This window comes from Neofelis nebulosa, chromosome 1, assembly GCF_028018385.1.
Source record: "Neofelis nebulosa isolate mNeoNeb1 chromosome 1, mNeoNeb1.pri, whole genome shotgun sequence".
In the NCBI taxonomy this organism is placed as follows: Eukaryota; Metazoa; Chordata; class Mammalia; order Carnivora; family Felidae; genus Neofelis; species Neofelis nebulosa.
In genome coordinates, this window is record NC_080782.1 from 81,412,328 (window position 1) to 81,425,993 (window position 13,666).

Genomic DNA, 13,666 nt, shown 5'->3' on the forward strand with positions numbered 1-13,666 from the left:
CCTGAGCTAAAGTCGGACGCTTAACCGACTGAGCCACCCAGGTGCCCCTCACTGATCCCTTTTAAACTAAGATGTTACATAAGTAAACCTACACTAGGAGAGATGTGAAAAGCAGAAGCACATAATCTCTAGAATTCATCAGGGGTCCACCACTAACCTGGCTCCTGTCACTTCCTAGCCATATATCCCACAAGTTACTTACCTTACAGAGCCTCAGTTTTATTGATGGGAATGAAAATGGAACATACCCTAGAGTGTTGTTGTTAGAATTAAATGACACACTTCATAGCACTTAACACACATGAAATGTTCAAAATATGCCAGTTTTTATTACTGAGATGTGCTCCTTTTAAACACTCATGCTTTTACCAGGTTCAGATTTCCTACTGCTTTGAGATCTCCTTTCTGAACTATATGTTTCATCTCCTAGTTTTCACAGAGCTCCTAGTTTTGACTTTTTCTTGCTTTGACTTTGGTACTCATCTAGGTATAGGACATGACTGCCAGTACCTGGTAATAGATAAGGAATCCCTCTGCCCCTTTCTTCACCTTGTGTTTCAGCTGGGTCCATGGGACTAAAGGGCCAGCCCTGCTTTTCTTCTCAATCTGCCCACAGAGAAGTCTGTACAGGACTCTTGCAAGGCTTTTGCATGACTCCCAATTTTAAATACATTTGAGTACATATTTTCTCTTGGAAAATGGAGTAAGATGAATTTTTAAAATCTGTGACACCTTCAAGATCCTTAATGAAATTTTAGAAATGCAGCTTATTTTTTTTTAATGTTTATTCATTTATTTTGAGAGTAAGAGAGGGGCAGAAAAGAGAGAGAATGAGAGAATCCCAAGCAGGTGCTGCACTGCCAGCACAGAGCCTGACATGGGGCTCGATCCCACGAACTGTAAGATCATGACCTGAGCTGAAATCAAGAGTCAGACACTTAACTAAGTTACCCAGGTGCCCTGTTTGTTGTTTTGAGACTTTTATCACTTCAGGAATTGACTGCACCTGTGATGATGAATGGAGAACAACAGGATTGGATTGGGGTATGGATTCTGCATGGTTGGACAGGTCCACTCAAGGGTCAAGTGGCTCCTTCTCTGGCATTAGTTCATTATAATTCTAATTCACATCTTAGTGAAATTACCAACTATTCAAGTTCTAGACATTCAAGTCACCCCCAAATAGTCAAAACTGTTAATATTAAATCCATAGCTAATGAAAGTCTATATGCTCAGTTTTTTGGTGATGTCATGGAAGGCAACAATATCATTCACAAAATATTAGAATATTGTGCTGAATGCACACAGTATTTAGAAAAAGGTGGATGTCAATACTCAGCACTCATTCCTTATTTATTTATAATTTTTTAAAGTTTATTTATTTATTCTTAAGAGACAGAGACAGAGAGAACAAGCAGGGGAGGGGCAGAGAGAGAGGGAGAGAGAGAGAATGCCAAGCAGGCTCCTGTCAGCACAGAGCCCAATGCTCCATGAGACAGTGAGATAGTGACCTGAGGTGAAACCAAGAGTTGGACTCTTAACTGAGTCACCCAGGTGCCCCCATCCCTAATTTAAACCATTTTTGAGAGTGATTATTTCATGTGCCGTATTTCTTTTTTTATGTTTATTTATTTATTTTTGAGAGAGAGAGAGAGTACGAGCAGGGGAGGGGCAGAGAGAGAGGAGACACAGAATCTGAAGCAGGCTCTATGCTGTCAGTGCAGAGCCGGACATGGGGCTTGAACTCACAAACTGTGAGATCATGACCTGAGCCGAAATCAGATGCTTAACTGATTGAGCCACCCAGGTGTTCCTCATATGCCATATTTCTAAATGCTGATCTGATCTGGTCTTGTAGTGTCTGAAAAGACAGATTCTGGGGCAGGTTTTTGGTCATTCAAACTTACAGTATAACCGACCTTTGAGGAAGCTTAAAGGCAAGTAATACGTGAGTGTTATTGGTAGGAAAAGTTTTGATTCCATTTTTTCCCCTCTCTCTGTCACATATACACACTCCAAAACTTACAAAGCCTGACCCATGGAGCCATAGGCTCTTCTCCCTTCCTGGGGTCACAGTACTTTTCCTTTGGCTGCTTCCCATTGCCAGGGAAATTTCCGGGGCTCTCCAGACTACACAGCAAGCAATCGTAGAGTAAAGACTGGGCGATTGTGCTGTCCCAGCTTTATCAATGAGTCTTTGAAAAAAATGGAGTTGTTCTTAGAGGATGCTTATCTGAAATTGAGTGACATTCTCAAAATTACTTACATCAAGTTGGTTGATTAGAAATGTAGTTCAGGTTTAGGCTTCATTGGAATTTGGATTAATCAACTTCAAACAATGTATGGGAAGCAAAGAAAAAAAAAATCTCACGTTTCCCACAGAACACAAAAGACACTACACTACCTTCCTTCAAGTGAGTAGTGGAGTTAGTGGGTTATAAAATTGAGACTATGATTTGTTTGCTGTCTTAAAATTGCATGCAGCTGATACCCAATTCAACCAACCTTAATTCAAAACGGCTGCTTTATTGGAAAGATGCGGGATGGCCCACAAAACTGAAGAACTAGCCTCAGGAAGGAGGTAGTTTCATGCCAAGAGGGTGAAATCAGAAAATCTGCACAACAAAGGAATCTCTCAAACTCTGCCTCTAATTTCTTCTTTCCCTCTTTTGTGTGGGTTTCATATTCATAGGCAATGCCCCACAGTGGGAATTTGGCCAGGAACTCTAAGGCCATATTCTTACAGCATTGGGCTCACAAAGAAAAAGGGAAAAAAAAAGAGGCTTCTCGGCTAGCATCAGCCAGAATAATGCTGGGCAAAGCCTCTGAATGTCCTGGCTTTTGTCATGTGCCAATCCTTGTGAGACAGGGAAACTGTAGGGACTCCATGAAGAACTGCTGTTTTTGCTCCTTTTCCTGCTTCTTTTCTTCCTGCACCCCCACCTTACACATGCCTTATAGTTAAGTACAGTGTATCTCCTGCTTGTAAGGGTCAAGGAGTTAATGATTTTTTTTTTTTTTTTTGGAGTCTTCCAGCACAATAGATAGCATCTAAGGAGTGACTAGGTGAGGTCATCATTTATGTTTTCCAGACACCTTGACGCCAAGACCCTTGGCTCCAGGGGGTAAATGATTCGTGTAGGACACTTGAGCACTTGCCACCTTGTTTTGACCAGTTCCTAGGTGCCTGAGAGGACACCTACACCAGACCACAATTCTCAATAAAAACCCTAGACCTCAAGCAAAGACGAGACTCACTCTTCTTTCCTTTCTGAATCTTCAAAATGCTCTGTCTGTATCTATACCCTCTCCATATCCTCAGTAAACTCTGCTCTCACTTCCTCCTGGCTTGCATTTGATTTCTATTCTGCATGAAGACAAGGACTCTGTTGGCTCGTCCTGTGGGATGCCCTCTGGGTTCTCAGACCCAGCCAGATTCGGTCACTTGGACCAGTCACTGTGGCCAGAGAATGGGGTTGCTATGTTCATCCTTGACTAAGACTGAGTCATGTGACTATGAATTTACCAGAAGGAGGAAAAGAATGGGTGCTGAACAGACAAAAGTGGGAAAGAAAAGCCCCTAGAGACATTTCAAAGGTAGCAAAGTGTAACACTTGATGCTTGGCAAAGTGTTTGTCACAGAGGCAAACATACATCATACTTCCAAGTGCTCCATGCCTCTTATAAGTTAGATTTACAATCAATTTTACAATTATTTTTTGTCCATAAAATATTCAAAATTACTTGAGGCTTCCTCATAATTATTTTTTTATTTGCTCAGCCTCAATACAGTTTAATATTTGTGGTGAATATTGTGATTGGCTTACTCAGTACATCTTCCAACCTTGTTTCAGAATTCCTCACTCCATTGCAATCTGGAAAGCAAATACTTCTTTGCCCAGATCTTCTTGCTCCAGAGCTCTGGGTGTGCATTAGGCTCTGCCAAACAGAAGCACTGGCAGGAGAGTAGAATTTGAAACTGAGTTTTAAGTGGAAAGAGAGGCCAGGCTTGAGAGGTTGATTTTGCTGGGCAGACTGTAACATCATGACATGATTCTGAAGCCAGCGGCTGGGCTAACAACTGCCCAGTTTAGCAGATGGCTTCTGAGTCGTGACAAGAGAACCAGTTTCAATGGTGGCCAGGTTCTACATTGTGGTTTTGGAATTTGTTCTTGGAAGCTCCTCCTAGTGTGTGTTCTTTAAGCCTTCCCACTGATTAGGTGCCTCATGTAAAAGCCTGCAACAAATCCTTTTTAAATTAAATACCTTGAATGGATTCTCTTCTCTGTGATTGAACCCTGATACAACATACAAATTAGTCTTTAAAATGTCACTGGTCATTTTGGTTATTTTTCCTTTCTGCCTTTTTAATTACGTGCATACAAAACACAAAATGAGGTTGGCATTATTTGTTGCTTTCAATGAATAGGTGAATTGGGAAGTGATCACAGTCCCTAATGAGACAAGGTTTCCTAGATTCCTAGGGAACACCTGCTATTATTCAAAATGCCTGGTGGGAGATCTTCCATTTGCCTCTCCTGATCCACAAAGCATGCATGAGTTTACTGGACAGTTCTCATGTGAGCAAACTGGATCACTCACTGACATCTGGAGGCCTTGGAGGCTATAGCTATCCGCTCACATTGCCACCACAGCTGCAGATGAAAAACATCACCTGATCCCAAAGCCCATTTCTGGTTGAATTGTAATGAAAAAACTTCCCTTGATCTCACCTTGTTTGGGGCTTGGGACAGGATGTTAATTTTGTATCACAAAATACCCTTGACTGGAGACACTATGCAGAACAAAATCTATTCTGTTATTTTTCTAAAGGAAGAAAAAATTGAGAAACAAAGGTTGAGAAATTCTGTTTGAGTGTGGTACCCCAAATTCTCAAAGGGAAAGAGACTAAACCGAGAGGAGAAAGCCTGAGTATAGTAAAAAAAAAAAAAAAAAAAAAAAAAAAAAGGTCTCGGAGGGATTGGTCCACTCACTAACTTGTAGCATTTGGTGAGCATGAAAGCTTGCGTTTTCCTGTCTTATTATTTCATTTACCCTCGATTGTTTAAAGAGGGGTTTTCTCTTCCTTCCTTTCTTTCTTTCTCTCTCTCTTTCTTTCGACATTTCATCCAGTCTTAATATTCTAAAGGGAGTGTAGAAAATGGTCATTTGATTTGAAAAAGCAGAGGAAGCGTTTTAATATGGGGAACAGCAAATGGGGGGGGGGGGTCCGAGTAGCCCCCTTGGTAGTGGTGGGGAAGTTCCAGGGAGGTATCTAACCCCTTCTTCCTCTGAGGCATCTCCTAGCATAACTCCTGTCCATTAAAAGCCCAGAAGTTTCAGCATTTCACACAACAAAGAATTGTTCTGAGTTCATTTTTCTTTCGGAGGCGGGCCAAGAGCTCCCAGTCCATTTGCAGAGACGAGATGATGGACACCAGTTGAGTCCAACCGGCGTCGAGCCCGTCCAGGCTCCGTAGAGAAGCAAGCTCGAGGCCCGCCGGGGTCACCTACGGCCACACCAGCCCTTTTTTAATGCGCTCAACCCTGGGAGCGCCAAAGGCTAACCACTGTTGGGGGGGGGGGGAGGGGAGAGCTTCAAAGACACACTCAGAGAAAATGATCTGCATTCATAAAGGGGTGCTCCTTCCCGCCCGATCTGCCCTGCGTTGCACCTCCTCTGTTTCCCTTACGTGCAGCACTCTTGCGAATTCCCGGCGGGGTTACGGCGGTCCCTCCGCACAGGTTTCCCTTTTCGCAACTCCCGCCTCAGCCGAGGGCTCTCCCGCGCCTGCCGGGAGAGCGCTGGCAGCTGCGCACCTCGCGCCCGCCTGCCTCTGCCCCGGCCCCGCTTTCACTTTCTGTTCCGGGGTAGGCGAGGCAGGCGGCAGCGGCGCTAGGGTGAGTTGGCTCGGTTGCGGACCACCAGGTACAGCGCGCCCGACCCCAGGACACCCCTCGGGGAGCGGGCTGCGGGGCTACAAAAGAGAAACCTCCGCGCGCCCGCCGGGGAGGCCCGAGGGCGCGGGGCGGAGGGCAGCGAGGCGCGTGGGAACGCGGGGCCGGGGGTTGTTGCGGGGCCCGGGCCCGAGTCCGCAGGGAGGGCGGCGGGCTCCGCGGCCTGCGGGGCCCGCTCGGGTCCTTCTGGGCCAGGAGAAGGCAGGGGGCGCAGGGCCGGTACTCCTACTCCGCGCGCTCTCGGCCCCCCCACTTCCTAGAAGGCGGGAGCCTTGTCGGTGCTCCGCCTCGCGGCTGGGTTCCTGCCAAACTCCAAGTCCACCCGGCTCCCAAGTAGGGCCGAGGGGAGGGGCGAGGTGGACTCGGGTTTGGCCGAGAGGGGTCCCCTGGGGATAGTTACCAGAGAAAAGAACGTGGCTTTGGGTTAACTGCTGGGTTGGGGTGTTGAAGGATCGGAGTGCATAAATGTCAAGAACAGTTTTTTCCCTGCTTGTCTTGTATTGGCTCCCAGCCACTGTCTTTCCTTCACTCTGGCTCTAGCCGAGTTGTATTCAGATAAAGCTGTCCTGTTTGAGCAAGTTAAAGTTGCCTGTCTGGGTACCTCACTCGCCAGGTGGACCTGCACGTTAATTTCACGGAAGGAGAAGAAAAGACATTTCCTTAGCGTTTTCTGGAAGGTTCTTTGTGCAGGCCAGGTTCAGAAGGAAATGCTTAGTTTTCTGGTGAATGCCCAGAGAATTTGCTCTCAACTCAGGATGTGGTCAACAATCAAAAACAAGAACAAAAACGTTAAAGAAAAAAAAAAAAGCCAGTGTTGTTTCTTTTCCCAAAGATTTGGAATTGTACGGATACACAGCACATTTTCAGGTGGGCCTAAACAGAAAAATTTTAATTGGTTAAAAAAAAATTCAAATTCATCATTTTTATTGTTACCAGCAGTGACCAACTGTTATCAATGCTTGTTAATTTAATTGTTCAGGACATTTTGGAAGAAAGTCCCATTGCCTCTTGATGATAGATTTCACATTGAGTGGTGTTCAATAAAGAGAAGGGTGTAATCGCCCAGGATCAGTTGTCCCTGACTTCTTTGTGAGTGGGAAAAGTCCTGATCAGCAAAGGGAACCTAAATAAGGTTTCTTTCTTTTCCTTTTTCTTTTCTTTTCTTTTCTTTTCTTTTCTTTTCTTTTCTTTTCTTTTCTTTTCTTTTCTTTTCTTTTCTTTTCTTTTCTTCCCTCTAAATAAGGTTTCTAAAGTAACTTCCTGGCGGTGAAGTAAAGTTAGGTACTCTGTTACTGTTGCACTTTCATCTACAGCATTGGCTGTTGAAACATGCTTTATTTAGTAAGATCAGATGCCAAAGGAAGATACTTTTTAAAACTTTAAAGAAATGCAGTCAAGTACAGGAAAGTCCTTGAAAACTTTTATCTCTGTGCTCTAAACCTGTGTGTTCATCTACCTGCTTGATGTTTTCCCTTGGATGTCTCAGAGACATCACAAATTAAACATTAAAAAGCGAACCCTTGGGGCGCCTGGGTGGCGCAGTCGGTTAAGCGTCCGACTTCAGCCAGGTCACGATCTCGCGGTCCGTGAGTTTGAGCCCCGTGTCAGGCTCTGGGCTGATGGCTCGGAGCCTGGAGCCTGTTTCCGATTCTGTGTCTCCCTCTCTCTCTGCCCCTTCCCCGTTCATGCTCTGTCTCTCTCTGTCCCAAAAATAAATTTAAAAAAAAATGTTGAAAAAAAAATTAAAAAAAAAAAAAAGCGAACCCTTCATCCCTCCTCCTTTGAAAACTGTTGCACCTCTGGTCTTCGTCATCTCAATAAATGGAATGTATGACTAACCAGATGTTCATTATAGAAACCTGGCACCATTCTGATGTGTTCTTTATGTCACCCCCCACTTCTGGTTCACCCCAAGTGTAGATGTTGAGTACATCCATCTCTCTGTCTCTCCCCTCCCTTCTGTCACTCCTTCCCATTTCTGGTGACACCACTAGAGTACAAGCCACTAGCTTACTTTATTGAGACTACTTTCTTTTCTTTTTTTTAAGTTTATTTATTTTGAGAGAGGGAGCACAAGCCAGGGGAGGAACAAAGAGAGAGAGAGAGAGAGAGAGAGAGAGAGAGAGAGAGAGAATCCCAAGCAGGTTCTGCACTGTCAGTGCAGAGCCCCATGTGGGACTTGAACTCACAAACCTTGGGATCATGACCTGAGCTGAAACCAAGAGCTGGAACCGTAATTGACTGAGCCACCCAGCCACCCCTGTTGAGACTACTATCTAACTGGTTCCTTGGCCTTTACTCATGCTCCTTTCTTGTTCCACGCAGCTTTTAAAAATGTGAACTGGATCCTAAGACCTTCTAGCTCAAAACCCAGTGGCTTCTTATCGTACTTAGGATAGGATCCCACATCTTTAACATGTCTACAGTCCACATGGTGGTCTGGTCCCATGTGGCCCTTTTCAGGTTCACTAGCCTTTATAACCAGCACTCTCTACTGTCTGAGAGCCTACAAATATGCTTGCTGTTTCCTCTCTGGAAAACTCTCCTTCTCCCTCTTTTCTTAGCTAGTTTGAATTTGTCCTTTGAATCTCAGCTAAAATATCCTCAGAGAGCCCCAATATAAATCGGTCTGCCCTGTTATTCTCTTTTTCGTATGTGTGGGTTTTTCCTACATAGCCCTAATCATGGGGAAAAATTCCTCCCATCCCAGTTCCATAAGCTCTTTGAGGAAGAGGATGCGTGCTATCTTACATTGCCAGTGTCCAGAAAAATCCTTGGCATATAATAAGTCCTCAATAAATATTTGTCAAATGAACGATTGAAAATATTTTAACACAGTCTAGGGGAGCCAGGGTGGTTCAGTGGGTTAAGTGTCCGACTTCAGCTCAGGTCATGATCTTGCAGTTGATGAGTTCAAGCCCCACATCGGGTTCTGTGCTGATAGCTCAGAGCCTGGAGCCTGTTTTGGAGTCTGTCTGTCTGTCTCTCTCTGCCCCTCCCCTGCTTGTGCTCTCTCTCTCTCTCTCAAAAATAAATAAACATTAAAAAAAAGAAGATATTTTAACTCAGTCTTTACAACAATGCTATGAGCGAGGTATTATTATCTCAACTTACACACAAACAAAACAAAACTGGGATTAAATAACCTGTCCAAGGTCATACAGTAAGTATGCGGCAGAGGAGGAACTCAAAGTCAGGTTTTCTTTTTCTTTACTATAAGTGTAATATATATCATTATCTTACTGTAAGTGTAATATATATTATCTGACAGTAAGCATTATATATTATTGATATAGCAGTAGTTAGAGATATGTACATCTGTATTCTCACATTTATGCTGTCTACATTATGTGTTCCATTTTGGTTTCCTGGCATTACATCCCCCTTTGAGACACAGCCATGTTCTCTTTGACCCCCTCCCCTCATCGACTCAACCTTGCAAAGCCTTTGATATGAGGTCTCCCTGCCAATTCCTTCAGCAGCCTGTAGACCTTGCTGTCAGCTCAGAACCAGTTGGAAATTTTAGATTTCCTCCTGGACTTTTAGAGACCACTTGGGGACTTTTGGAGTCTTCCCATGCCCAAACCTGACACCTTCAAGGCACTCTCTACCATCTTGGGGTACAGGTAACATCCACAGAGCTACTGCCATCAGAAATTCAAAATGGAAGCATCACACAAATTCCCTTTATTTCTGCTCTCCCAACTTCAAAAGGAATCCATCATTTTGCCCCTGCGCTGGAATTCTGCCTGAGGAAGTAGAAGTGGGAACTCTTGACCGCTTTGGTGTTAAACTTTACTCTTCTCCTTCAAATTGCTTCACTTCTCATTGGCTGGAAGCATCCTGTAGCTGGCTCCTACATGCACACACACACATAAAACAAGAAACGTGAACAAACAAAAAAACCTGTTCTTAGAATGGGCGTGAACCTTTGATCCTCTCTTCTCTTGTGCCTCTGTGAGTGATTGTCTCTGCTGTGTTGGTACCCTTTCTGTGGGGAAGGCAGATTTAGGCACCTTTAAATGTGTGTTTGGGAGGGGAGCAGGATGGACGATGAGGGCCTGGGGACAGTGCATCAGTTATTACCTTGAAGTTATATCCCTCTGTGTGGGGCTCAAGGGGTGAGACCAGGGTTTGCCAAGGATTATCTAGGAGGTTCTCAACTTGGCTCTCCAGGAGAATCTCTAGATGAAGGTTTTTAAAAATTCTGATGCCCTGACCTCATCACCATAGATTTCAGTTTGATTATTCTAGACAGGGATCCAGGCACCCGTCATTTTAAAAGCCTCCTAGGTGATGTTAATATGCAGCCGGAGTTGAGAACCGCTGATACAGAGGTAGAATCCCATGTACCACATTGTAGCATTACTACTTTTCTTATGTGATCTTTATATTCAGGAGCCAGAGGAGTTTGGGGGAATTAGGATCACTTACCTGGACTCATCTGGCAGGGATCCTTTCCTGGCAAACACCCATTAGAGAGGTGTCTCTGTCTAAGAGAAATATGCTCAGTTCTCAGGCATGCTTGCCTACTCTCTTAAAATTCACATTCCTTTTGTGTCCTATGACCTTTAAAATAAAGTACAAAATACAATCTGCAGAATGACTCCCAGCATGCTTTGAGCATCATTTGGAGTCACTTCCCTCCTTGCCTTGTGAATAATTATGCATGCAGTTCTCCTAGGGTTTCTTCTGTCCACATTGATTGCCCAGCCAGCCCTCCACTTTCTCCCTTTGTGCTTTAACTCCCGCCCTGGTTTCTTCTTCCTTCAGTGCCTTTAATGCCCTCCCTTCATTTTCAAATCCAACCCTTCCTTCCAAACCATGCTCCAATGCTGGTCTTGCAGGAAGGAATCCCAGAGTCACTGTGCAGCCAAAGTCACTCTCTCCCTTCTCCCCCAGCACTGTCTTTTATTATTATTCCTAAAATGCTCCACACTTTCTCTGTTGCATTTCATTGCGCATGAATGTTTCCTCCCTTTCCAGATTTTGAAGTCCTTGATTGTGGGATTTGTGTTGTGTATTATTTTATCCCACACAGTACTCAGCATATGGCCTTGTATGTAGCAGGCATTCAACATATATTTGTTAAATAATTGCAAGAGGGAATCCTGGGGATTGCTATGTTTATCACAGACTGTTGGTGTGAACTCTTTAAGTCATTCCTGGCTAAATTAATATTAGATTAACTTTTGGTACAACAATTTGACAAAGATGCTGACCGCTGTTATTGAAGGTTACTGTTAGGGATACTTGCCTCCCCACAGTCCTGGCCACTCGGCATCTGTGTCTCCTTCCTATGCTTCCTCTATGTTAGTAATTCTCTACTTTGTAAGCTTGGTGGGGAGCCAGACCTGTCCCTTCCTGCAGAAGCTGTGAAATCCGGATTTTTGCTTTTTCTGCTTCCCTGGCAGTGTGGATACCTGACCTCAGCTGAAAGAAGTGTTGCCAAATTGCAGGGGCAGCAGAGACCTCACATTGGCAGTGGCTGCAGCAGTGGCCAGCATCTGATCCCTAGGCAGAAGGGTGGCTTCCTCCAGTGTGGGTCCAGTGTGGGTCCAGTGTGGGTGGGAGTGGTCACCTGGCCAGTTTCTCTGATATGGTTCTGGTGTCCATCTTTGCCTATTTTATATATTTATTTAAAAAATTTTTTAAACATTGTTTCATTTTTGAGAGAGAGAGAGTGTGAGTGGGGAAGCGGCAGAGAGGAGACAGAATCTGAAGCAGGCTCCAGACTTCGAGCTGTCAGCACAGAGCCTGATGCAGGGCTTGAACCCACTGACCACGAGATCATGACCTGAGATGAAGTCAGATGCTCAACTGACTGAGCCACCCCGGCGCCCCAATCTTTGCTGTTTTATGGGGCTGGTTTCCCAAATGCCCTGACAACTCTGTGACACATTTGATGAACTACTTAGTGAGCTTATTCTTCAACCAAGAACCCTGAATGATAGAGTTCGTTTAAATTTGTAAAGCTAAATGATACTTTTTAAATAGATATTAAGATTGGTGCTAACCATAAACTTCTTTCTTCTATGAATCAGTAACATAGGGAAGGTAATTTTACTTTCGGGAAAAGACCTAAACCTTTTGAAAGTTTGTATCTGTATCTGTTAATCCTGGGTAGATACAATGTGAAATTATGCAATCTTGATAATATTTTAGTGACTCAATTTTTTTTTCCTTGGGGTGGGGGGCCTTTTATACATTTGTGCCACTAGGTAGTGTGAGCAAGAAGATGATATCTCTGTCCGTCAAATGGCCACTTGGAACCATGCTGCTTCTGCTGTCCTCGCTGTTGATTCTCTTAACTGTGTCAACTCCTTCCTGGTGTCAGAGCAGTGACACCTCGTCTCCAAAAGCTAGTAATGGGTCACCATTCCCTTGGGATAAAATTCGACTTCCTGAGCACATCAGCCCGGTTCATTATGATCTCATGATTCATGCAAATCTCACCACTCTGACTTTCGAGGGAACCACTCAGATAGAAATCACAGCCAGCCAGCCTACCACTACCATCATCCTGCATAGTCACCACCTGCAAATATCTAAGGCCACCCTCAGGAAGAGAGTTGGAGAGAGACTGACTGCAGAACCGTTGAGAGTCCTGGAATACCCGCTTCATGAGCAAATTGCACTTCTGGCTCCCGAGCCTCTGGTTGTTGGGCTCCTGTACACAGTTGTCATTGACTATGCTGGCACACTTTCTGAGCATTTAAATGGATTTTATAAAAGCACCTACAGAACCAAGGAAGGGGAAGTAAGGTACTTTTTTTCTATTTTTTTAAAAACTTCAAGTGCTGCCCCCATACTAGATTTATGATTTCATATGGATTATCTCTTAAAACTCCCTTGATCATTGAATGCTTTTCCTTGTTTTGATTTTACGTTTCATTTATACAGCTAAACATGGCCAGTAGATTCTTTTTTGTGTTTTTGGATGTCACGTTTCATTCTGTTTTAACCAGTTTTATTTCCTTCAGCTCTGTCAAAGTACTTGTTTGTTTATTAGTTAGATTTCTGGCATATAATAAATGTTTTTAATTCTCTCGGTCTATGTATTAGTTTTCTACAGCTGCTGTAACAATGTATCATAAACTGAGTGCCTTAACACAACAAAAATTTATTCTCTCACAGTTCTGGAGGCCAGAAATTCAAAATCCAGGGCTACACTCTCTACATCTCTGAGAAGAATCCTTCCCTCCCTCTCTCTAGTCTGTGGTGGCCCTCCTTTGTTGGCATTTCTTGGCTTGCAGCTACATCAGTCTGGACTTGGCCTCTGCTGTCACATAGCCATTCCCCCAGCTTCCCTCTTCTTGTAAGGACACTGGTCTTATTAGGGCCCAACCTGATGGCCTCATCTTAATTTGATTACATCTGCAAAGACCCTATTTCCAAATGAAATCACATTCACAGATACTAGGTATTAAGACTTCAACATATTTTTGGAGGATGTAATTCATCCCATACAGCCTATAAGAAAAGTTTTTTTTCTCAGTTAAAACTCTTTTTAGACATCCTCACCTGCCTTTCTATTGTTCTGTTTTTAAGAAGGTATAATCTATTTTGGGAGATCTTATGCTGAATTTTAAAATCAAATTTTATTTGCTAGTAGATTATAGTCACTTATTCTTCTGATTCCATATTATTCTTTTGAGGTTAAAAAAAGGTCAGATGCTACCAAAAAGAATGTTTTGAAAAGTCAATT

At 43.7% G+C, this 13,666-nt stretch overlaps 1 protein-coding gene across 5 annotated transcripts in view; it reads left to right on the plus strand.

The window, feature by feature from the left end:
- The window catches only part of ERAP1 (endoplasmic reticulum aminopeptidase 1), a 127,746-nt gene that overhangs the window by 75,319 nt on the left and 38,761 nt on the right, over positions 1-13,666 (plus strand). The window contains exons 1-2 of one of the 5 annotated variants that reach the window (XM_058726474.1): positions 5,673-5,929; positions 12,180-12,723. In XM_058726474.1, coding sequence (XP_058582457.1) covers positions 12,197-12,723 — 527 coding nt within the window. In that variant the 5' untranslated portion in view covers positions 5,673-5,929; positions 12,180-12,196. Of the gene's footprint in view, positions 1-5,672; positions 5,930-12,179; positions 12,724-13,666 lie in introns of those variants that run through there. The other 4 variants (XM_058726480.1, XM_058726509.1, XM_058726498.1 and 1 more) reach the window with 4 other exon arrangements.